General features: G+C 43.1%; 1 protein-coding gene across 6 annotated transcripts in view; it reads right to left on the reverse strand.

The window, feature by feature from the left end:
* DAPK1 (death associated protein kinase 1) overlaps nt 1–25,509 on the reverse strand; it is a 214,541-nt gene that overhangs the window by 83,030 nt on the left and 106,002 nt on the right. For all 6 annotated transcript variants that reach the window (XM_082401130.1, XM_082401126.1, XM_082401128.1 and 3 more), the window contains exon 3: nt 21,788–22,009. In XM_082401130.1, the coding sequence (XP_082257256.1) occupies nt 21,788–22,009 (222 nt within the window). The remainder of the gene's footprint in view (nt 1–21,787; nt 22,010–25,509) is intronic.

The raw sequence follows: 25,509 nt of genomic DNA on the forward strand, positions 1-25,509 counted from the left end.
TGCAGGAAGGCTGCACACAGGTGGCCCAGGAATGCAGGAATCCCGGCTGAGGTGGCTCAGGCAAGAAGCTCGCTAGAAAGGCCACATGTAGCCTCCTGGGCATGGTGTCCCAGAGTTCAGTGGCTGAACCTACCAACTGGGTTATCACAGGTGGGGTACAGATGAACAGAGGTAGAGGGGTCCCAGCCTTCAGGTGTCTGGATGAGGCCCAGAGGTGCCCATCTGGACCTAAAGGATGGTCACCTCCAGCCATGAATAGCCTCATCTGTTTACCCCAAACCAGTGTCACATGATAACGGCTGAGCAGCACTGCTGTAGGCTAGGGGCTGGTAAAGAAGGCGCTGAGAGACACACTGGTCCCTCCTTTCAATATGTCCACGCAGATTTCTTCAACTAAAGAAGGTACTCACGTAAAGGGACACGAGAAACTCAACAGCAAGGCTGACCACAGCATCTGACAAGCCTCTTTCTACTCTAATGGCTCCAGAGGTCAATCAAAAGTGGGGCAAATGGAAAAGCCGGGCAGCCAGACATCTCTTCAGCCTCGGTCATTGTAACTGGTGCGAGAACAAAAGGCCAGTGGGAAGTAAACCACACGGGAACAGCCAGAGATGGAGGCTACTTCCAAAATCAATCTGGCTCGTCTAGTTGCAAACAAGGCAAGGCTATTATCTGGGGAAGCACAGGGATCCATCTCCTCCAACTCCTTGATCAGCTTTATTCTCTATGACAATCCAGCCCGAAGGGCTCAGATGAAAGCTGCTGACTATTGCTAATGACCTGGAAATCACAGGATGAAAGACCAATGGCCTATCACATAGGTGGCACTGGCCAATCTGAAGCACGCACGGTGTGGACCAGGCTACCCGCGATGTGGAAAGCTGTGATTTTAAATGGGTATAGAGCAAAGTGGTCTTTCCCTTGAGTTTGAGGATGGATTTGAGGAAGAGGAATAAGAGTTGGAGGAGGAGGAGGTGGAAAAGGTGAGGGAGTTGATAGTCACTCAGCAGGTGGGAGGCTCTCAGGTCATGCCCAACCTCGGCTTCCCCCTGAGAGCGCCAAAAACATGGCCACCGGCAGAAGGTGGGGAGTCATGGGCAGAGGAGTGAAGTGGAGCTGAGCGCCTCCTACTGGCCACCTTGGTCGGTAAATGGAGGGAAGGAAAGGGAAGGCTGAAACCTGCTCCTTGGAAGAGGAGGCTGAGAGCAGAGAGTCACCCCCCCCCCACCGGAGGCCTCGAAGAAAGATGGAGATGGGATTTGGATCTCTTTTCCAACAGCATGGTCAGCCTGAGACCATGCCCAGGTTTGAGAAGGGCAGGCTCTATGCAGAATGCTATAATGGGCAAGGGTGACTTTTGATGGTCTGAAAAGCTTTCTTTCTTTTTTTCATTTGCATAAATGTTTATTGAGTACCTGCCATGTGATGGGCATTATTATACCAGATGCCAATGACAATCAACAGCTTTAATTTTAGCCGCCTACCTCTGATGGTCATTGGCATCACAATGTCAGGCATATTGTAGGTTCTCAATTCCTGACCCTCGGAATCCCATCAACTATCCTTCTATCCTACTCTTTCCTCATCCCATGCACTCAGCTTAAACTTATGGTCCTATTCAGGCCCAAAGTAGAAATTAGCTAAGGTGACAAACTGCTCTGTTCTCAGGAGAGAGGGCAACTTTCACAGATCACAAACGAAGCAGAGCTTTTGGCTTTGTTAATTCCTTTCATCCCACTGTCCTAACTCTAGAAAAGCCCCTCGTCGCTGTTCATCAGGATCTCCCGGCTAGTCTCCTTAACTGAATTCAACTTCAGCCGCTTTTACCGGACACTGCCTGTGCACTAGTATTTATGCCCTCTTCTAGGGGCTTGAGATGGAAAGACAAGTAAATATAACACTAGCATATCTCCTAGAAAGCTCACAATCCATTACAGGGGAACAACACAAAAAATATATATAAAAGTATATATAAATATATATAAAATATAGTATGGTAAGTGCTATAATCAACACACTTCTCAAAGGCGACGAAAACACACAGAAGAAAGCAATTAAATCTAACTGGGGCAGATAGGAAAGCCAAAGAGAGAGGGTGATGTGTGAGCTGAGCTTTGACAGATGGGTAGGAGTTCTCCAGGTGGACAAGGTATGGTGTGAGAGGCAGAGGGGGCAGTATAAACACAGGTTGGGGGTGTCTAGAAGCCTGGCAAAATCTGAAAAAGACAAGAGATTCTCTGTGAATCATGCATCAGGGGCACAGGCAAAGGAGTGCAGGGGAAGTGGTTGGATATAAGGAGGGGACTGGACATGGGTTCAAAGATCCTACACCATTCTATGGATTGTGGGCTTCATTCTGCAGGCAGGAGGGAGCCATCAAAGATATCTTCTAAAGCTTTCTTGAGATATGATTTCCTATATAATTGACTCTTTTAAAGTCTACAATTCAATGGTTTTTACTATATTCACAGAGCTGTGAAGTTATCACTACAATATAATTTTAGAACATTCTCATGGTCCCAAAAGACACTTCATGCCCATTAGTAGCCACTCCTCATTCCCTGCCATTGATACCCCACGTTCTCAAGGCAACCACTAATCTACATCGTGTCTCTACAGATTTGCCTATTCTGGACATTTCATATTCATCAACCATATGATATCTGGTCTTTTGAGACTGGCTGTTGTCACTCAGCATAATGTTTCAAAGATTCATCCACAGTAGCATGTATTAGTACCTCTGCCTTCTTTATTGCCAAATAATAGTCCATTGTATAGATTTTTGTTTATCCATTTATCAGTTGATAGACATTTGGGTTGTTTTAACTTTTTTGGCTATTGTGAATAATGCTGCTACATACTTCATGAATAAGTTTTTGTATGAACATATATTTCCATTTTTTTTGGGTATAATCTGAAGAGTGGAAATGTTGAGTCATATGGTAACTCTATGTTGAACATTTTGAGGAATGGCTAAATTGTTTTCCAAGTAGCGGAACCATTTTATATTCTCACTAGCAATGTAATTATGTTACATTACATTTTAATTACATTGCAATGTTAATGTTTTGGAAAATGTTCTAATTTCTCCAAAACCCCACCAACATTTGATATTGTCTGTGTTTTTTTATTATGGCCATACTACTGGATGTGACGTTGTCTCACTGTGGTTTTGATTTGTAGGGATACCTAATGATGAATGAGATTGAGCATCTTTTCACATGCTTATTCACATCAAAGATTTTTAAGCAAGAGAAGTAGCTGTTTTATAATAAATCTGGGGGTGAGTTGGACCGAAGAGAAACTAGAGGATGTTGTAATAACTCAGGGGAGAGTTAATGAGATCCTGGACCAGGGAAAAAGTATGAGCATGGTAACAAAGAGAGGGATTCAGGAGCTCTTTCAGAAGCAGCACCCACAGGATGTAATGAAAGATTGGCTGTGTAGGTCAGTGGGAAGTGAGGGGAGAAGGAAGTGGCAAGGGTGGTGCCAAGGTTTCCAGGCTGGGCAACCAGGAAGATGGTGATGCCATGAACCGAGCAAGAGAAGGAGAGGGGAAAAGTAAATTGGGGAGTGCAAGATTATGAGTTCAGTTAGGACATGTTAAGTTTGGGGAGATCCATTTGGGTAGAGATGTTGAATAGGCAACTGGAGAAGCAATTGTGGGGCTGCAGAGAGATTGAGAGATATAGGTGTAGGGATATCAATATATTGGAAGGTGACAGTTGAGTATCATGGGTTGTATATATATTAAGGAATTTTGCGAATTAGAAAGCTTCGGCAAGAGTCCTTTCAGTGGCAAGTAGAGAAATGGAAGGTAGATTAAAGTGATCTGAAGAGGGAATGAGAATCACAGGAAAGAAGATACAGAGTGCTTCCCATCTCCATGGAAATCCTTCCCACTGCCGCCATTAGACACATGGATGCCAAGGAGCATGAAGACAACTCCTGTCCCTTCAGAGAGGGACACAGCACTCAAGGGGTAAAAGAGGCAGGATGAACACAACTCTTCTGCTGGGCGAGTTACCCTGGCAAAGGAGAACTACTGCCTGTCAAAGAGCCAGGACTTCGAGCCTTGCCCTCCATGTCTCCACCTCCTCACTCCAATAGAGTTTTTAATAAAGTGAAAAATGGGGAAAACAAAAGGGGGTCATGCTTCAAAAAAAGTACTCCCTTTTTAAGAATGCGTGATGGGCACACAGCCTTTGATAAAAGAGGGCATGAGATCAAATGGATCTTAACCATCCAGTGACAAATTGGTATTTTTCAGGTCTGGACAGATTTCATGAGGGGGTGCCAGGAAGTTTGGACTGTAAATACTTAGTGTCCAAAGGATTAGAGAATCAAGAAAAAAAACCCTCTAAACCCAGAGCAAGATTGTTTTCTATTTACTTCTCCAGGTCCATGTTCTACTCTTCTCCATCCACTTCTGGGTGCAGGGAGGCTGCTCACTGAGACTGAATGAAAAGGTTCCCTTGTCAGTTGGCTTCCGGTTTGGTTTGGTCAATAGGCAGCATCAACAGGGAAGGAGAGTGAGGTCAACCCTGTTTCCCCTGCCAGGTTGCCAAGGAAGGGCCGAGTCCCTCTACTGAGCACTCAGCTCAGGTCAGGTGGTTCTTCTCTCCAGGAAGTTATCCTTTCCTAAGCCACTCCCTCTCCTACCCTTCAGATCTAAGGGTGGGGGGAGCACCTTGTTATCACTAGTTCCAGGGTGCTTTCCCAGCACTTGTTTTCTTTAACCCTTGGACACACCTTTATTAATAGTCTCTTTATTAAATGCTCTTCAAATTTCCCTGCTTGTGTGTGCCATCTGCTTTCTGGTAGAATCCAGACTGACTCAAACCCTCAGGTTGAAGGTTTTATTCCTTACCTTCTAAGAAACTTAGTCAAGAGTACTACGTTTCCTGAAGCCCAAGCAAGTCAATCAGCATCTCACAAAGAAAAATGTCTCCGTCAGTGGTCAGCTGGCTCTTGAGCCACACGTGACCCCTTCCATCACATTGTGATGTTCTTCTGACTCTATCTGGACTTTGCATACATTTATTGGGCCAAGAACAGTCTTAAGTGCTGTGGGACCCAAAGCAGGACATGATCTTGCCCTCAAAGAAACGTATTGAGGGGGGCAAATACACACACCAGGGCCCTCACAAAGCCGTCCTGGACACCTTCATTCCCATGGGAACACTAGAACGTTTTTGGCTCTCTCCCAACATCATGGAAGTACTAAGAAATGAGGGGTACGAACGACATGACTGCCGGAGAAGCAGAACCAAAGAGAGAAACAGAAAGGTCCTCAAGGTCCAGACTGGCTTTCAAAACCTGCTAAGTCACTGCTTTGAAATTGAGAGGAGCAAATGCGGCTCAAGAGCCACTGGAATGTGAGCATCACTGCCCTTGAAGGTCACGGTCCAAGGTGACTGCAGCCCTAGATGAGGAAGAGGGTGAGGGGGTAGACCTGGAACACCCTCCCTGCTCCAAGGTGGTCTTTTATTTCATTCACCCTCCCCCCAACCCCCAAAGATGACGGCTTAGCCTTGCAGGCTAAGTCCTACAGGGGCTCAGCAGAACTTCAGGACTCAAACAAAAAATTTCCCTCCCTGAGAAGCTGTCTGAGAGCTAGAATCCCCCACCCCTCTATCAGGATTGCATAGGCACAGCTTTCCAAATCTGGAGGGTGGTGACGATACCACACTCCTGGGCTTGTGCCCAAGGACTAAATGAGAAAACATAAGGCAGGGGCCTCTTAGTGACTGACTGACCCGAAGACTCAGTGAAGTGCAGCTTCTCTTTCTTCTCCAAGGAAAGCCTCTCTTGTCCTTTACCCTCTCTCTCAAGGAAGTTTATAGAGATCCACACCGACTGCACATGACTCAAAACAAGTGAACATTCTACCCTGTGTTTCTGAAACAATCAATTCTACTTGAATTTTATCATCAAAATATTGGGGGAAAATATTCTGTCATCTACGGAGGACGAGGTCCTTTAGCCCATGTTTCACTTACACCTAATTTCATCAATATAGCAGCATTCACGTTTCACTGTAGCCATGACTGCTAACTACATTCGTTTAGAGGCTGGAAATGAAACTGACATTTCAGGATGGAACAAGCAAATACCGACTGCTGAGGTTCCTCATCTGCGTTAGAGTGATTTTGACCATAATGAAAACAAGTTAGACACATGAAAAAAAAAAAAAAAAAAAGAAACATAAGAAAGTGAGGTAATATTCAGTTACTTGGAAACACAAATAAGGGAAAAAAGCAATATAAGGTTGTTTTTAGAACTATTTCTGTTTGTTCTTTTTTTTTAAACATCTTTATTGGAGTATAATTGCTTTACAATGTTGTGTTAGTTGCTGCTGTATAACAAACTGAATCAGCTATATGTATATACATATCCTCATATCTCCTCCCTCTTGCGTCTCCCTCCCACCCTCCCTATCCCACCCCTCTAGGTGGTCACAAAGCACGGAGCTGATCTCCATGGGCTATGCGGCTGCTTCCCACTAGCAATCTATTTTACATTTGGTAGTGTATATATACGTTCATGCCACTCTCTTACTTCACCCCAGCTTACTCTTCCCCCTCCCCGTATCCTTAAGTCCATTCTCTACATCTGCGTCTTTATTTCTGCCCTGCCCCTAGGTTATTCAGAACCTTTTTTTTTTTTTTTTTTTTTTTTTAGATTCCATATATATGTGTTAGCATACGGTATTTGTTTTTCTCTTTCTGACTTACTTCACTCTGTAGGACAGACTCTAGGTCCATCCACCTCACAACAAATAACTCAATTTCATTTCTTTTTATGGCTGAGTAATATTCCATTGTATATATGTGCCACATCTTCTTTATCCATTCATCTGTCAATGGACACCTAGGTTGCTTCCATGTCCAGGCTATTGTAAAGATAGCTGCAATGAACATTGTGGTACTTGACTCTTTTTGAATTATGGTTTTCACAGGGTATATGCCCAGTAGTGGGATTGCTGGGTGGTATGGTAGTTCTATTTTTAGTTTTTTAAGGAACCACCATATTGTTCTCCACAGTGGCTGTATCAATTGACATTCCCACCAACAGTGCAAGAGGGTTCCCATTTCTCCACACCCTATCCAGCATTTATTGTCTGTAGATTTTTTGATGATGGCCATTCTGACTGATGTGAGGTGATACCTCATTGTAGTTTTGATTTGCATGTCTCTAATGATTAATGATGTTGATCATTCTTTCATGTGTTTGTTGGCAATCTGTATATCTTCTTTGGAGAAATGTCTATTTAGGTCTTCTGCCCATTTTTGGATTGGGTTGTTTGTTTTTTTGATATTGAGCTGCATTAGCTGCTTGTAAATTTTGGAGTTTAACCCTTTGTCAGTTGCTTCATTTGCAAATATTTTCTCCCATTGTGAGGACTGTCTTTTTATCTGGTTTATGGTTTCCTTTGCTGTGCAAAAGCTTTTAAGTTTCATTAGGTCCCATTTGTTTATTTTTGTTTTTATTTCCATTTCTCTAGGAGGTGGGTCAGAAAGGATCTTGCTGTGATTTATGTCATAGAGTGTTCTGCCTATGTTTTCCTCTAGGAGTTTGATAGTGTCTGGCCTTACATTTAGGTCTTTAATCCATTTTGAGTTTATTTTTGTGTATGGTGTTAGGGAGTATTCTAATTTCATTCTTTTACATGTAGCTGTCCAGTTTTCCCAGCACCACTTATTGAAGAGACTGTCTTTTCTCCACTGTATATTCTTGCCTCCTTTATCAAAAATAGGGTGACCCTAATAGGGTGTGGGTTTATCTCTGGACTTTCTACCCTGTTCCATTGATCTGTATTTCTGTTTTTGTGCCAGTACCATACTGTCTTGATCATTGTAACTCTGTAGTATAGACTGAAGTCAAGGAGCCTGATTCCTCCAGTTCTGTTTTTCTTTCTCAAGATTGTTTTGGCTATTCGGGGTCTTTTGTGTTTCCACACAAATTATGAAATATTGTTTTCTAGTTCTGTGAAAAATGCCATTGGTAGTTTGATAGGGATTGCATTGAATCTGTAGATTGCTTTGGGTAGTACAGTCATTTGCAGAATGTTGATACTTCCAATCCAAGAACATGGTATATCTCTCCATCTGTTTGTATCATCTTTTTCTTTAATCAGTGTCTTATAGTTTTCTGCATACAGGTGTTTTGTCTCCTTAGGTAGGTTTATTCTTAGGTATTTTATTCATTAGTGTATAGGAATGCAAGAGATTTCTGTGCATTAATTTTGTATCCTGCAACTTTACCAAATTCATTGATTAGCTCTAGTAGTTTTCTGGTGGCATCTCTAGGATTCTCTATGTAGAGTATCATGTCATCTGCAAACAGTGACAGTTTTACTTCTTCTTTTCCAATTTGTATTCCTTTTATTTCTTTTTCTTCCCTGACTGCCATGGCTAGGACTTCCAAAACTATGTTGAATAATAGTAGTGAGAGTGGACATCCTTGTCTCGTTCCTGATCTTAGAGGAAATGGTTTCAGTTTTTCACCATTGAGAATTATGTTGGCTGTGGGTTTGCCATATACGGCCTTTATTATGCTGAGGTAAGTTCTCTCTATGCCTACTTTCTGGAGGGTCTTTATCATAAATTTGTGTTGAATTTTGTCGAAAGCTTTCTCTCCATCTATTGAGATGATCATATGGTTTTTCTCCTTCAATTTTTAACATGGTTTATCACATTGATTGATTTGCATATATTGAAGAATCCTTGCATTCCTGGGATAAACCCCACTTGACCATGGTGTACGATCCTTTTAATGTGCTGTTGGATTCTGTTTGCTAGTATTTTGTTGAGGATTTTTGTGTCTACATTCTTCAGTGATGTTGGCCTGTAGTTTTCTCTCTTTGTGACATATTTGTCCGGTTTTGGTATCAGGGTGATGGTGACCTCATAGAATGAGTTTAAGAGTGTTCCTCCCTCTGCTATATTTTGGAAGAGTTTGAGAAGGATAGGTGTTAGCTCTTCTCTAAATGTTTCATAGAATTCGCCTGTGAAGCCATCTGGTCCTGGGCTTTTGTTTGTTGGAAGATTTTTAATCACAGTCTCAATTGCAGTGCTTGTGATTGGTCTGTATTTTCTATTTCTTCCTGGTTCAGTCTTGGAAGGTTGTGCTTTTCTAAGAATGTGTCCATTTCTTCCAGGTTGCCCATTTTATTGGCATATAGTTGCTTGTAGTAATCTCTCATGATCCTTTGTATTTCTGCAGTGTCAGTTGCTACTTCTCCTTTTTCATTTCTAATTCTATTGATTTGAGTCTTCTCCCTTTTTTTCTTGATGAGTCTGGCTAATGGTTTATCAATTTTGTTTATCTTCTCAAAGAACTAGCTTTTAGTTTTATTGGTCTTTGCTATTGTTTCCTTCATTTCTTTTTCATTTATTTCTGATCTGATCTTTATGATTTCTTTCCTTGTTCTAACTTTGGGGTTTTCTTGTTCTTCTTTCTCTAATTGCTTTAGGTGTAAGGTTAGCTTGTTTATTTGAGATGTTTCTTGTTTCTTGAGGTAGGATTGTGTTGCTCTAAACTTTCCTCTTAGAACTGCTTTTGCTGCATCCCATAGGTTTTTGGGTCTTCGTGTTTTCATTGTCATTTGTTTCTAGGTATTTTTTGATTTCGTCTTTGATTTCTCTTGGTTATTTAGTAGTGTTGTTTAGCCTCCATGTGTTTGTATTTTTTACAGATTTTTTCCTGTAATTGATATCTAGTCTCATAGCGTTGTTGTCAGAAAAGATACTTGATAGAATTTCAATTTTCTTAAATTTACCATGGCTTGATTTGTGACCCAGGATATGATCTATCCTGGAGAATGTTCCATGAGCACTTGAGAAGAAAGTTTATTGTGTTGTTTTTGGATGGAATGTCTTATAAATATTAATTAAGTCTATCTTGTTTAATGTATTATTTAAAGCTTGTGTTTCCTTATTTGTTTTCATTTTGGATGATCTGTTCATTGGTAAAAATGGGGTGTTAAAGCCCCCTACTATGATTCTGTTACTGTCAATTTTCCCTTTTATGGCTGTTAGCATTTGCCTTATGTATTGAGGTGCTCCTATGTTGGGTACATAAATATTTACAATTGTTATATCTTCTTCTTGGATTGATCCCTTGATCATTATGTAGCACCCTTCTTTGTCTCTTGTAATAGTCTTTATTTTAAAGTCTATTTTGTCTGATATGAGAATTGCTACTCCAGCTTTCTTTTGATTTCCATTTACATGGAATATCTTTTTCCATCTCCTCACTTTCAGTCTGTATGTGTCACTAGGTCTGAAGTAGGTCTCGTGTAGACAGGATATATACAGGTCTTGTTTTTGTATCCATTCAGCGAGTCTATGTCTTTTGGTTGGAGCATTTAATCCAGTTACATTTAAGTTAGTTATCGACATGTATGTTCCTATTACCATTTTCTTAATTGTTTTTGGTTTGTTACTGGTCTTTTCCTTCTCTTGTGTTTCCTTCCTTGAGAAGTTTCTTTAGCATTTGTTGTAAACCTGGTTTGGTGCTGCTGAATTCTCTTAGCTTTTGCTTGTCTGTAAAGGTTTTAATTTCTCCATCAAATCTGAATGAGATCCTTTCTGGGTAGAGTAATCTTGGTTGTAGGTTTTTCCCTTTCATCACTTTAAATATGTCCTGCCACTCCCTCTGGCTTGCAGAGTTTCTGCTGAAAGATCAGTTGTTAACCTTTTGGCAATTCCCTGGTATGTTATTTGTTATTTTTCCCTTGTTGCTTTTAATATTTTTTCTTTGTATTTAATTTTTGCTAGTTTGATTAATATGTGTCTTGGGGTGTTTCTCCTTGGATTTATCCTGTATGGGACTCTCTGTGCTTCCTGGACTTGATTGACTATTTCCTTTTCCATATTAGGGAAGTTTTTGACTATAATCTCTTCAAATATTTTCTCAGTCCGTTTCTTTTGTTCTTCTTTTTCTGGTACCCATATAATTCGAATGTTGTTGTGTCTAATATTGTCCCAGAGGTCTCTGAGACTGTCCTCAATTCTTTTCATTCTTTTTTCTTTATTCTGCTCTATGGTAGTTATTTCCACTATTTTATCTTCCAGGTCACTTATCTGTTCTCCTGCCTCAGTTATTCTGCTATTGATTCCTTCTAGAGAATTTTTAATTTCATTTATTATGTTGTTCATCATTGTTTGTTTGCTCTTTAGTTCTTCTAGGTCCTTGTTAAACGTTTCTTGTATTTTCTCCATTCTACTTCCAAGATTTTGGATCATCTTTACTATCATTACTCTGAATCCTTTTTCAGGTAGACTGCCTATTTCCTCTTCATTTGTTTGATCTGGTGGGTTTTTACCTTGCTCTTTCATCTGCTGTGTGTTTCTCTGTCTTCTCGTTTTGCTTAACTTACTGTGTTTGGGGTCTCCTTTTCGTAGGCTGCAGGTTTGTGGTTCCTGTTGTTTTTGGTGTCTGTCCCCAGTGGCTAAGGTTGGTTCAGTGGGTTGTGTAGGCTTCCTTGTGGAGGGGACTGGTGCCAGTGTTTTGGTGGATGAGGCTGGGTCTTGTGTTTCTGGTGGGCAGGACCATGCCCGGTGTTGGGTTTTGGGGTAACTGTGACCTTATTATGATTTTAGGCCGCCTCTCTGCTAATGGGTGGGTTTGTGTTCCTGTCTTGCTAGTTGTTTGGCATAGGGTGTCCAGCACTGGAGCTTGCTGGTCATTGAGTGGAGCTGGGTCTTAGCGTTGAGATGGAGATCTCTGGGAGAGGTTTTGCCGTTTTATATTACGTGGAGCCAGAGGTCTCTGGTGCTGAACTCAGCTCTCCCACCTCAGAGGCACAGGCCTGACACCCAGCTGGAGCAGCAAGACCCTGTCAGCCACATGGCTCAGAAGAAAATGGAGAAAAAAAGAACGAAGAAAAGAATAAAATAAAATAAAATAAAGTTATTAAAATAAAAAATTTAAAAATTATTAAAAATTAAAAAATTAAAAAATAATTTAAAAAAAGAAAGAAAGAAGGAAGAGAGCAACCAAACCAAAAAACAAATCCACTAATGATAACAAGCACTAAACACTATACTAAAAAAAAAAAGACAAAAAAAAAACGGACAGATAGAACCTAAGGATAAATGTTATAAGCAAAGCTCTATAGACAAAATCACACAAAGAAGCATATATATACACACTCACAAAAAGAGAGAAAAGAAAAAATATATATATCTGTATATTTAAAAAAAGGAAGAGAGCAACCAAATGAATAAACAAATCTACCAAGGGTAATAAACTCTAAATACTAAACTAAGATAAACATAAAACCAGAAATAAATTGGGTGCAGAAAGCAAACCCCAAGTCTACAGTTGCTCCCAAAGTCCACCGCCTCAATTTGGGATGCTTCATTGCCTATTCAGGTATTCCAGAGATGCAGGGTACATCAAGTTGATTGTGGAGATTTAATCCACTGCTCCTGAGGCTGCTGGGAGAGATTTCCTTTTCTCTTCTTTGTTCTCACAGCTCCTGGTGTTCAGCTTTGGATGTGGCCTCGCTTCTGCATGTAGGTCGCCTGAGGGCATATGTTTGTCGCTCAGTTAGGACGGGGTTAAAGAAGCAGCTGATTCGGGGGCTCTGGCTCACTCAGGCCAGGGGGAGGGAGGAGTACGGCATACGGGGTGAGCCTGCGGTGGCAGAGGCCGGAGTGATGTTGCAACAGCCTGAGGCGCACCGTGTGTTCTCCTGGGGAAGTTGTCCCTGGATCACCAGACCCTGGCAGTGGTGGGCTGCACAGGCTCCCGGGATGGGAGGTGTGGATAGTGACCTGTGCTTGCACACAGGCTTCTTGGTGGCAGCAGCAGCAGCCTTAGCATCCCATGCCCGTCTCTGGGGTCTGCGCTGATAGCCGTGGCTCGCGCCCATCTCTGGAGCTCCTTTAGGCGGTGCTCTGGATCCCCTCTCCTCACGCACCCCGAAACAATGGTCTCTTGCCTCTTAGGCATGTCCAGACTTTTTCCTGGACTCCCTCCCGGCTCACTGTGGTGCACTAGCCCCCTTCAGGCTGTGTTCACGCAGCCAACCCCAGTCCTCTCCCTGCGATCTGACCTCTGGAGCCTGAGCCTCAGCTTCCAGCCCCAACCCGTCCCGGCGGGTGAGCAGAGAAGCCTCTCGGGCTGGCGAGTGCTGGTCGGCACCGATCCTCTGTGCGGGAATCTCTCCGCTTTGCCCTCTGCACCCCTGTTGCTGTGCTCTCCTCCGTGGCTCCGAAGTTCCCCCCCTCCGCCACCCGCAGTCTCCGCCTGAGAAGGGGCTTCCTAGTGTGTGAAAACCTTTCCTCCTTCACGGCTCCCTCCCACTGGTGCAGTTCCCATCCCTATTTTTTGTCTCTGTGTTTTCTTTTCTCTTTTGCCCTACCCAGGTACGTGGGGAATTTCTTGCCTTTTGGGAGGTCTGAGCTCTTCTGCCAGCGTTCAGTAGGTGTTCTGTAGGAGTTGTTCCACATGTAGATGTATTTCTGATGTATTTGTGGGGAGGAAGGTGATCTCCACGTGTTATTCCTCCGCCATCTTGAAGGTTTCGACCTTCTGTTTGTTCTTTAAACAACATTTTTCAATGATGTGAGGCAGAAGGGAGGCTCCCAGGAAGTCATCGATGTTCTGGAGAGATTGTTACTGATCTACTCTAAATACTAGCCTAATAAGGGAATCCCACCCATGACCTGTGATCTGGATGCTCTCTCTTCTGCAGCATTGGCTCAGGGGAAGTCCCCCCCGCAGCTTCTTGTTCCCAAAGCTGACCCCAACCACCACCCTAGAATTCTGGGCACAGTGTGCCTAGACGTGGGTGCTGTATGAGCAGCGTGAGGCAAGCCAGGCAGAAGGTCTGGACTGAACGTGGGCCACCTAACCAGCAGCTCTCGACCTGGGAGGGACCTGGGCTCTGGGGGCAGAAAAGAAGCTGAGCAGTGCAGCGAGGCTGTGATTGTGTCCAGGACGGCCCCCACCTCGGACAGACGAAACCAGAGCAGCAAGGAGAGGGAGCAGAGCAAGGGGGGAAACCAGAATGCCTGAGGGGTCATTTGAAGCCACATTTCCACAGAGTAACCTTCTCTTGCATGCTTTCGAAGTGTTGATTAGGAGAGTGGTTAACCAAGACAGGAAGAATAATGAGATCTGTGACATGGCTGTGAATTTCCAAGAGGAAGTGTGAACAGTTCCCAGGGATTTGGAGTACCCCAGAGCATCATAAAGTAGAATCTGTGGTCCCTGAGGAGGGATTAATAGCCCATCACTGCAGCTATGGAAGTCTCTGAGGCTGGCAGGCAGCAGTGTTACCCCAGTTTACCAAACCTTAACAATTATACACCTTTCTTGGAGATAAGCCAAGATTTCAAATACTCACTATCTATAACTTATGTATACAGCACAGAGTAAATCGAGCCAGATATTAAAATTATGAATATATGATAAAAACTGCACATCTATGAGCTCACAGATACTAGGTGTGGTTTGTTTTTATGATTTTCATTGTCCCAATTTTTCTAAGACCATCTGGAAATCAAATAATCCATTTAAGTGAATAAAAATGCCCATTTAATAAACACTAAGGAAACACTTTCAACTGAGCTAGCAAGAAGTAAGAGCATGGGGGAAGACATACCTACAGGGTTTTATTTCTCAAGAGAATGCCTGAGTGGAAAATAACCTATTCTACACAAATTTAATTCTGTTGTGAAAAGTTGAGACTGTTGCCAAATGCATTTCAGTTCTCTGTTCTTGCCTAACAGTAGATATCTGAGGATCCAGAAGTCAAAAGTGTAACCCAGAACAGTTCTTGAAATTACCTTTGTGAATAAAAACAAAAGTTCAAAAAGTCAAAAGAGCTGGCTGGAGCTCAGGGAAGAGAGAACAAATGTAGCAGCGAAAAAGAAAAATAAAAAGAAGGAAGGAAGGATGGAAGGGAGGAAGGAAAGAAAGAAAGAAAGAAAGAAAGAAAGAAAGAAAGAAAGAAAGAAAGAAAGAAAGAAAGAAAGAGAAAGAAAGAAAAAGAAAGAGAGAAAGAGAGACAGAGGGAGAAAGGAAGGAAGGAAAGCATTTAAGCAATCTTAATGTGTTTTTGTGTCTTGTGAGGACCAGTAGAGCAGTAGAGAATGGGGGCGGGGGACTGAAAGGCCCCCGGCATCAGATACGCCTCATTTACCAGCATCACTTATGTCCCTACAACTGCGTTCAGCTTAGTACAACTTTGCCACTTTTAAGGTAGCCTGAAACCATCACTTTAATCACTGCATTTGCTTCTTGAAAGGCCCTTGCAATTCTGGGTTTGCTGTCAGTGAAGCATGAACCTATCCACATACATCCACTGTGCTGATGTACAATGAAGCAATCATATTTATATTCTTATGAGTCTGCGTCTCCGTTTGGCTACGAGAGAGTGAGCCAACTTAACAATGATCCTGCATAAAGTAATCTAATATTACACAAATATCTGAATACAACTCGGCAGTTGTTTGCAATGAACAAACTGAATTCCAGAAATTATTAACTTAGACAAAGTCAGAAAGAGAGCTGAAAAGGAGAGTTGTTCTTCCATTGGTATAGAGTTTCCATTTTGCAAGATGAACAAGTTCTGGAGATCTGTTGCACAGGTGAATACGTTATGCTCCTGAACTGTATACTTAAAAATGTTTAACATGGTCAATTTTATGTTATGTGTTTTCTACCACAGTAGAAAAAGTAATAAAATTTACTTTATTAAATAAATAAAAATAGAGTGCATTAATTCCATGTCCTGCACCTGGCTACAACCACTGCATACTGCACTAATTAAACTGAATTTCCTATGAGAAAGAGAGAGAGAGAGAGAGAGAGAGAGAGAGAGAGAGAGAGAAGATTACTCTAACTAAAAGACCTGCTTTAAATTCCAAGCAGAACAAATAAAGGGGAAAATTTAAGGTTGGAGACCCAAACTGGCTTGATTTCTTTGGAACAATCCACTATGCCAAGTTTACATGGCAATTCTAGGATTTTTAGTTTATAATTCTTAACAGGGTAACCTTTCAGACAGGTTATCCAAAGCTCAGGTGACCCTCCTGAAGCAGGCCATGACAGGGTGATGTCCATTCCTGACTTAAGGTAGACCCAGAACCACCTACCCCACTCCAGCCCTTCTCTGCGCAAGCTTCCTGCAGGGAGGAAGAGTCATGCATCCCACTGTTTCTTGGTTGCCTGATGGAATTACCATGATTAGGTGCTTTATTTTGTTGTTAACTGGCTTACAGAATTTTCGGTTAACACATGAGTGGGCTTGCAGTCCAGCAACGGGTAGTTTTCTATTCTAGTGCTTCTGTATTAGTTTGCTAAGGCTCCTGTAACAAAGTACCACACAATGGGTGGCTTAAAACAACAGAAATTGATTATCTCACAGTTCTGGAGGCCAGAAGTCTGAAAGCAAGGTGTGGGCTGTGGTCTTGGTTCCTTCTGAGGGCTCCAATGGGAATCTGTTCCAGGCCTCTCTCCTAGTAGCTTGTAGATGCTACTATTGCATCACTTCAATCCTCCATCTCCACATGGCCTTCTCCCCAGGTCTCTGTCTCCACATGGACTTCTTCTTATAAGGTCACATGGGATAAGGAGCCTGCTCTACTCCAGTATGACCTCATCTTAACTAATGACATCTGCAATGACCCTATTGCCAAATAAGGGGACATTTTGTGATAAAGGGAGTTGGGGCTTCAACATATCATTTTGGGGGAGACACAATTCAACCTACAACAGCTTCTCAAAAGGTGAACCCTAGACCAGCAGCATCAGCATCACCTGGGAATTTGTTTAAAATGTAAATTTTTGGGCCTTACCCTAGACATACTGATTCAGAAACTCTGGAAGTGCAGCCAAATAATGTGTATTTTAACAAGCCTTCAGGAGATTCTGAAGCACGCTAAAGTTTGAGAAACACCGGTAAACCATACTGGACATTTAAAAAATCATTTTGTAATGCTAAGTGTGTATCTTGCCTTTCCAACAGAATAGCTAGCCTTTTGGGGCTGTCTCTGACTGTATTTATCACCTGCTGCTAATACTTATTGCTTACATAAAACAGGCTAGAATCTGGAGTTCTGTGAAGGCCACATTTGACCTTCAGGAAGGCTTTATTTTGTCTGCTCATGAATACTATGAATTAACTGCCAAAATTAAAAACCTAGATACCAGACTTTTCTTGAAAAAGACTGCAGGATCTGGCAACACTGGATCCAAAATCCCACATGGCAACAATCAACAGAAGAGTGGCTGAGGGTTCAGTTAGCCACAGTCCCCACCATTCCCTGATGCCTCCCTGATTCTGAGGCTTTGTGTAGACCAACCTCACTCATTTACATCACCTGTCCAGCCTCTAAAGGCATTTGGGTTTGACCCATGTCTGGGCAGAGGGACCCTAAATTATCCACAGCTTGAAATACTTAGCTGTTTCTGAGCAGCAAGTTTAGGAACAGAATTCTAGAAGCCAGTGTCTCTGATTAGCACTGACTTTGTTTGCCTTCACTTTTCACCAGGTAACAGGGCAAGTTATGAAATGACTCAAGCACTGAAGATCAAAGTTTTGTAGTGGCTTGCCCATGTGACAATGCACGGGTGAGCTTTAACAGAACAAAGAGATTTTTGTATGACTTCATTATGGAACAATGGGATGTGGAGGACATGGAATTGTGATTTTGAGACATCAGGTTTGCCTCCTTCTTGTATATGCTCTGCTGAGCTGCAATAGCAGATAAGGTGTGAAAAGATTCTTTTCCAGAGAAGCATGTGGGGGAAATATCATTCTTCAAAACTACTTTCAGGGCTTACAGAAATTTTAAGTCAAATCCTGGAGTAGGATTTGACAACTGTGCCTTTAACACAGACACCAAGTAGCTTCTGTACAAAGGACGGAAAAGATATCATTTCTGTATCTCGCCCAGATCACTGGGGGCAGCTCATGAAATAGTGCATGGAGTGGTGGTTTGGGGTCTCTGTCTCAGTGGTAAGGACAGGGCCAGATGTGGGAGTGAGAACTCACACATCCACGTGGAAACAGGCTTCAATGAGGGAAGTTTCAACAAGGGAGCAAGCTTCATTAGTAAGCCTGAAGGAAGCCCTATTGCCATGGAGTTCATCCCAAAGCAATAAATCAAAAAAATATATCCACTCAAAGATTACTGAACCAGAGGATACAGACAAAGGGCCACTATTAGGTCATAGGGCTATTTTCTGACAAATTCTTACATTTTATTCTCTCCTTAACCACCACTGTATCCCAGCATTCCTAAGAAAGGAAAGAAGAGATGGAATATGTCACTGATGACTAAATCTTCCTTTAAAGCTGTTAGAATTTACAACAACAATAATTTTCTCAAAGGCAAAGATGACTCTTTCTCCTGGGCAGACCTAATATTTTGAATAGTCTATTAAAAATTATAACACCTCTTCATGGCAAAGTAAATATATATATAAAATGGGACAGACTTGTGATGTGAAAACAAGGGTGCACTTTCCCTCCTTAGTCTTTGGTACCACTGTATTAGTCAGGGTTCTCCAGAGAAACAGAACCAAAAGGATGTACAGATATAAAGAAAGAAAGAGATTTATTTTAAGAAATTGGCTCATGCAATCATGGAGGCTGACAAGTCCCAAGACCTGCAAGTGGAGTCCACTGAACCCAGCTGGTGACCCAGGAGAGCCAATGTATCAGTTTCAGTCTGAAGACAGGAAAAAGCCAATGTCCCTGCTTGAAGGCCATCAGGTAGGAGGAATTCCCTTTTATTCAGGGTAAGGTCAGCTTTTATGTTCCATTTGGGACCTCAACTGATTAGATGAGGCCCACCCCCATTGGGGAGGGCAATCTGCTTTACTCAGTCTACAATTCAAATGTTAACCTCATCCAGAAACACCCTCAAGACACAACCCAGAATAATGTTTAACCAAATGTTGGGACACCCTGTGGCACAGTCAATTGACACATAAAAGTAACCATCACTACTCCCCACACGCCCAGTGGGTGAAAAGGCTAGGACAATCAGCTCACAGGGAATGCTGGAATCTGTAAGGAGCAAATACCCAGGGAAGACAACCATGCATCTGACCCTGTGGGGAAGGGACCATCTTCTAAGACTACTCCTGCTCCTTCTACCTAACAGTTGCTCTTTGTGAGCTCACTCAACTTTTATTCAAGGTCTCCACATAATGAACTATGTAAAGCTGTATGCCACTATCCACCTAATAGAATGGCTACAATTAGAAACAAATATTGACAATACAAAGGGCTGATGGAGCAACTGGAACACTCATTCATTGCTGGAAGGGCTGTAAAATGGTGAAGCCACTTTAGAACACAGTTTGGCAACTGCTTGTAGAGTTAGATGTACACTTATCACATGACCCAGCAAACCCACTCAATGGTATTTACCCCAAAGAAATGAAAACTTATGTTCACACACAAGTATGTATGTGACTGTTTATGGTAGCTGTATGCATGATCACCAAATATTAGAAACAATCCAAATGTCCTTCAATGGGTGAATAGATAAACAAACACCACACAATGGAATACTATTCAGCAATAAAAAGGAGCAAACGACTCATGCACAAATCTCAAAAGCATTATGTTGAGTGAAAGAAGTCAGTCTCAAAAGATTGAATACTTTATAATACTACTTATATAATTTTTGAAAAGACAAAACTACAGTGATAGAGAATGGCTCAGTGATTGCCAGAGGGTAGAGGGAAGAAGGTGGGTGTGACTAGAAGGGGAGAGTACAAGGTAGTTTTTGGGGCAATGGGACTATTCTGAATCCTGATTTGGGTGGTGGTTACACAAATCTATACTTGTGTCAACTTTCATAGAATTACACAACCCTCCCCCAACATCAAATTTACTATATAATAATTTAAAAAAAATTTTAATCAAGTGGTAAAAAAAACGTGTATGTTATCCATTTTATGCACAAGATAAATGCACCTAGTGGAAAATACCTATGAACTAGGAGTCCGTCAACAGAAGCTGAATCCAGAATATACACACGCAGGTGGCAGTAACTCCCCGGCACCATTTGTACATTCTGATATACAAAGGGGGCAAATTACATTCTTGACTTACTACGCACGACCTGGTAATTCTCTGAAAACGCAAAACAGTTGTGATCTACATAATTTCTTTCCCAGGAACTTTGCATTCACGGTCTCTGACAACAGTCTTAAGGGAGGAAATTTAGGCTTAGAGATAGACAGTAAAGGATTTGCCCTGGATTTTGATCTTGGTTCTGTCTGGTTTCCAAGTCACCATATAAAGCCTTAGCAAGGATTACACTCTGATTCCTGTCTTTTCTCTGCTGAACCCTGAGCAGGCCCCTTAATCCTCTGTGCCTTTAAAACCCTGCTCTTCCTTTAAAGCAGTGGTTCTCAAGGAGGGGGTTGGGGGGGGGCGTGGGGAGGTGGGTAGGGGGAGAAAAGAATCTGCCCCCTGGGGGACATGTGGAAGTGTCTGGAGGCATTTTTAGTTGTGACAGCTAGGGAAGAGGATGCTATCTGGTGGGTAGAAGCCAGAGATGTTGCTAAACATCCTACAACACACAGGATGGCCCCCTGAACAAAGGATTATGCAGCCCAATATGTCACTAGTGCAGAGGTTGAGAACTTCCCAGAAACATGTATTAAACACATCCATGAGCCAGACATGTTTACGTTCTCATCTCATTTATCTCCTCAAAACCCTTTTGAGGTAGGTATTATTGACCCTAATTTATAGTTAAGAAGGTTGTTGCTCAGACGCGTAAAGGAATGTGCCTAGATCCCAGTGGTGAGACAAGAGGCAGTGGGCATCCCAGGCCCTTGTGACTGCAAAGCGCAGGTCCCCATAGTGCGGTGCCCCCAATGCTGGGCTCCCTCTGTATACCTCCCTTCACTTCCATCTCCCCTGGTCTCAAAAATCACCTCTTAGCCCTAAGAGATCTGCACATAAGGGGGCGCTGCTGGGCTGGCAGATGGACACATCTTAATTCGAGGCTCCAGGAAATGGGTGGTTCACTAAGAACCACCCAGGATTGCTCCATCCATCCCTCCCTCTGCCCTCAGGGTACTAATGTGTGTCCTCCATCCAGACAGCCCAGAGACACTCCCAATTGCACGTTCTTGGATGACTTCCTCTCCTCTCCTGCCAGCCCATGTTGCTGGACTCATCACCAGGAGTGGGGCCCTCAGGCAGAGGGCCAGGGCCAGGGCCAGGGCGACGCGTCATAGAACATCACACTACAGTTTCCCACAATAACATCCGATGGGCAGGGTGTGCCTGAGAAAATCAGCAAAACGCTTTAAAAACAAGTCCTATAATCACCCCTGAGTGATTCTGGTTCAATTTTACCCTTTCATATGAGTGTTGACAGTTCCAACAGTTAAAAATGGGGCGTGGTAAGACAGAGGGGAGAGAATAGAGAAAGAAAGAAAAAGAGAAGAAGGAAAACAGAGAGAAGGCAGAGGAACAGCATGACAGGAGGGAAGAACATAAGCCTAAAGCTTAACATGAAACTCAAAACACAGACGACCTCATGACAAACGAGGAAGAACCCCAAGATTGGGGACCCACTTGCAAATCAAGCGGGACCACATCAATGGAAGCTGCTGCAGAATTACTCCAGATAACTGCAGCCAGCCTCAGAGCGCACCACCCACTGCAGTTCTCGAACTTGGCAAAGCCAAGTCAATCCCTGACGCGGCTCCGGGGCTGGTCACTGCGCTGTCCAGCTGCCGCGGAGCCTGCAGCCCACCCTCCTCCCCGCCCAGCCACAGCACTCACAGTTCCAGGATCAGGATGACGTCCGTCTTGTTCTCATAAACCTCGTGCAGGGTGATGACGTTGGGGTGCTGGATCTCCTTCAGGATGCTGACCTCCCTCTCGATATCCTCACGGCTCACGCCCCGCCGGCTGGATTTGGTCCTCCTTTTCTTGATGAATTTGGCGGCATACTGTAGACCGGTGCTTTTCTCACGGCATTTCTTCACGACTGCAAACTGCCCACTGAAGAGAGAAGGCAGAAGAGGTCCCAGGTCATTTATACATTCTTTATTGTTCACTAAAACCCAGGTTTGGGCCAGGATGTGGCCCCATGCCGGTGCGGGGGCGGGGAGGCGGGGGTGGGGGGGTGGGAGGACAACAGGATTATAAATTGGAAAGTCCAAAGTGTGGGAAATTAACAAATTCAACAGAGAAATTTCTTCTATATTTCAGTTCCATTAAGCCTGTCTCTTTATGAACATTGTTGCAAAGAACAACAATTTATTTTCTTGAATTAAATTTTATTAACTGGTAATATGCCCCCGTTTCTCTGCTCTCCTCCTTCTCCCCCATTTCAGATTCAGGGACCACGGGAAGGAGTTCCCTCCTGTCTGACCTCATTTCCTTGTTCTTATCCTGTATGTCTAGGAAAGCAAGGGATCGGGACCAACAGAAAAATATATAGGGCCCTGCCTTCAATGACGTACTTCTAGCACCAATATTTGTCAATTGAAACACTCAAAACAACAACAAACAATACAGGTATACCTCATTTTATTGTGCTTCGCTTTACTGTGCTTCATAGATATTTTTATAATTTGAAGGTTTCTGGCAAGCCAGTATTGAGCAAGCCTGTTGGCTCCATTTTTCCAACAGCATTTGCTCACTTTGTGTCTGTGTCACATTTTGGTAATTCTTGCAATATTTCAAACTTTTTGATAATTGTTATATTTGTTATCATCATCTGTGATTAGTGACCTTTGATGTTATCCCTGAAAAAAGATTACAACTCACTGAAGGCTCAGATGATTGTTAGCATTTTTTGGCAATAAATTATTTTTTAACTAAGGTATCTACATTGTTTTGTTTTGTTTTTGCTTTAGATAAAATGCTATTGCACACCTAACAGACTACAGTATAGTATAAACATAGCTTTTATATGCATTGGGAAACCAAAAAATGCCTGTGACTCACTTTATTGTATAATTTGCTGCATTGCCGTGGTCTGGAACTGAACCTGCGATGTCTCTGAGTCTGCCTGTGTATATTTTGTTCAAACTTCAGGGACTGATAAGTCACGTGACCTAAGTAAGACCTTTTGGAGAATGTGAGACAAAGATTTTTTTCTGAGACACTTTGACCCCCAAAAGCTGCTGCCAGTCATCTTGTGACCACTCTTGATCTAAAGCAGAGGCAAAGCTGGTAAAAGGAAAGAAACCAGTAACACTGCAGTAACACTGTGGAGTGGCTGGATCAACCTTAGCCTGAAGTTATCTGCCTTTAGATTTTTCAGCAACATAAGCCAATAAAATTCTCTTTACCACTAAAACCAGTTTGATTTGGGTTTTTTATTTCTTGCAGAGGAAAGCATCCTAAATTCGACAGCAAGCAAACAGAGTCTCCTATCCACATATAAAAGAATATAATAACAGAGCTTGACACAAAATAGTAAAGTGACTATGTAAGCAGCTGAGATCTTGAGAAGCAAGTAGGCTACCCTGAAAGTAAGTGAAACACAATGGAAGGATGCTTCCTGTGTCAATGGTGGCACCCTCACTTCCTCCCTAACACCCTAGTGCCCAGGGCCCATCCACCCATCACAGGATCTGTATATTTCTTGGCACCTTCTGGGAACTGCTATGTGGAGAATTATCACAGTTATTTTTAGCTAGCTTTATTCTCCTCACATGAAGACAAAAGGGATAGAAAAATCAAATTAAGGCTAATATTTTGGGTTCTTTTTTTTTTTTTTAGAAATTCACGTTCTTTTATTTATTTATTTATGACTGTGTTGAGTCTTCGTTTCTGTGAGAGGGCTTTCTTTAGTTGCGGCAAGTGGGGACCACTCTTCATCGCGGTGCGCGGGCCTCTCACCATCGCGGCCTCTCTTGTTGCGGAGCACAGGCTCCAGACGCGCAGGCTCAGTAATTGTGGCTCACGGGCCCAGTTGCTCCGTGGCATGTGGGATCTTCCCAGACCAGGGCTCGAACCCGTGTCCCCTGCATTGGCAGGCAGATTCTCAACCACTGCGCCACCAGGGAAGCCCAAGGCTAATATTTTGATGTTAAAGAATCGATACTTTAAAACGTTACTCATTTACTTTGGCAGCGGGAGGCCAGTGAAGAAAAAATACATAATGAAGGATTATTTTTATAGCAGTGTCAATTTTTTTGCATGACAACTTATTAATACCATCTTTCCCCCTGCAGCAGGAGAGCAGAGAAGCTGAAGAATAAATTACATCGGAACACTAGCACCTATTGCCCTTAAACTCACAACCTTAAAGAGTCATGGGATCTGTTATGACTTTATTACAACCATTTCCTGATTTCTTGGGGAGTGAAGAACTGGGCTTTCTCTCTAGTGGGGGGTGGGAGGTGGGAGGTGAGCAGCAGAGATGGGGCTTATGGAGGAAAGAGAAAAAACAGCCTGAATACAAAACAAAGTTAGTTACTGCTTTGCAGAGGCCAGTGAAGTGGTGCTTGTATCCCCTCTCCTCTCAAAGACAGTATCATGTCCCCACTGAGCACTCTCAAGGGGCCCCAGGCCAGCCCAGGACCCCCAACCCATAGCAACCGATGCTTCCAGGAGCTGGGCCTTGCACATATCTTGCAGTCACAGTCACTTGTCTCGGGGGCTGTAAAGGCAGACTCAAGGCAAACTCAGTGGTTTGAATCACACTGCTTTAAAAAACAAAAGCAAAGAGCCAAAAGCCTGCTGAATGCAAGCCTGAACTCAAAGGCTATCCCGAATGTGTTTTCACTGCCAATGTTCCATGCTGACCTTTTTTTTTTTTTAAAGTCTTGGACATTCTTTTTTTTTTAAGCTAAACTTTAAAAAAAAATTTATTTATTTATGGCTGCATTGGGTCTTCCTTGCTGCGTGCAGGCTTTCTCTAGTTGCGGCAAGCGGGGGCTACTCTTCATTGAGGTGTGCGGGCTTCTCATTGAGGTGGCTTCTCTTGTTGCGGAGCATGGGCTCTAGGCACGTGGGCTTCAGTAGTTGTGGCACACGGGCTCAGCAGTTGTGGCTCGCGGGCTCTAGAGTGCAGGCTCAGTAGTTGTGGCGCATGGGCTTAGTTGCTCCACAGCATGTGGGATCTTCCCGGACCAGGGCTCGAACCCGTGTCCCCTGCACTGGCAGGTGGATTCTTAACCACTGTGCCACCAGGAAAACCCTTCATGTTGACTTTTGATGCTTTTAATTATGGGAAGTGAGAGCATCAGGCCCCCCAACCCTAAGGGCTGGGTTCAGGCATGGTTCTGAACATCCTATGTGTCGAGGCCAGTAGTGTGTGCACAGATCTAAGCTGACCATGTTGTCCAGGTTTGCAACGAAACATCTGGAACCCATCCCCTTACCAAATCATTGATCCCTCACTCACACTTCAGGGTCCCCTCATGAGGGGTGCTGGTGGGAGAGGAGGGGCCGGCAGGTGGGAAAGGCCCCCACGCAGGAGAGGATGTGATTCTAGTGCCCCACGGCAGCATGCTAGCGTTCTGGATAACCTTGGCTGCAGAGGG

The sequence above is a fragment of the Balaenoptera borealis genome (genome assembly GCF_965194805.1).
Source record: "Balaenoptera borealis genome assembly, chromosome: 8".
Lineage (NCBI taxonomy): Eukaryota > Metazoa > Chordata > Mammalia > Artiodactyla > Balaenopteridae > Balaenoptera > Balaenoptera borealis.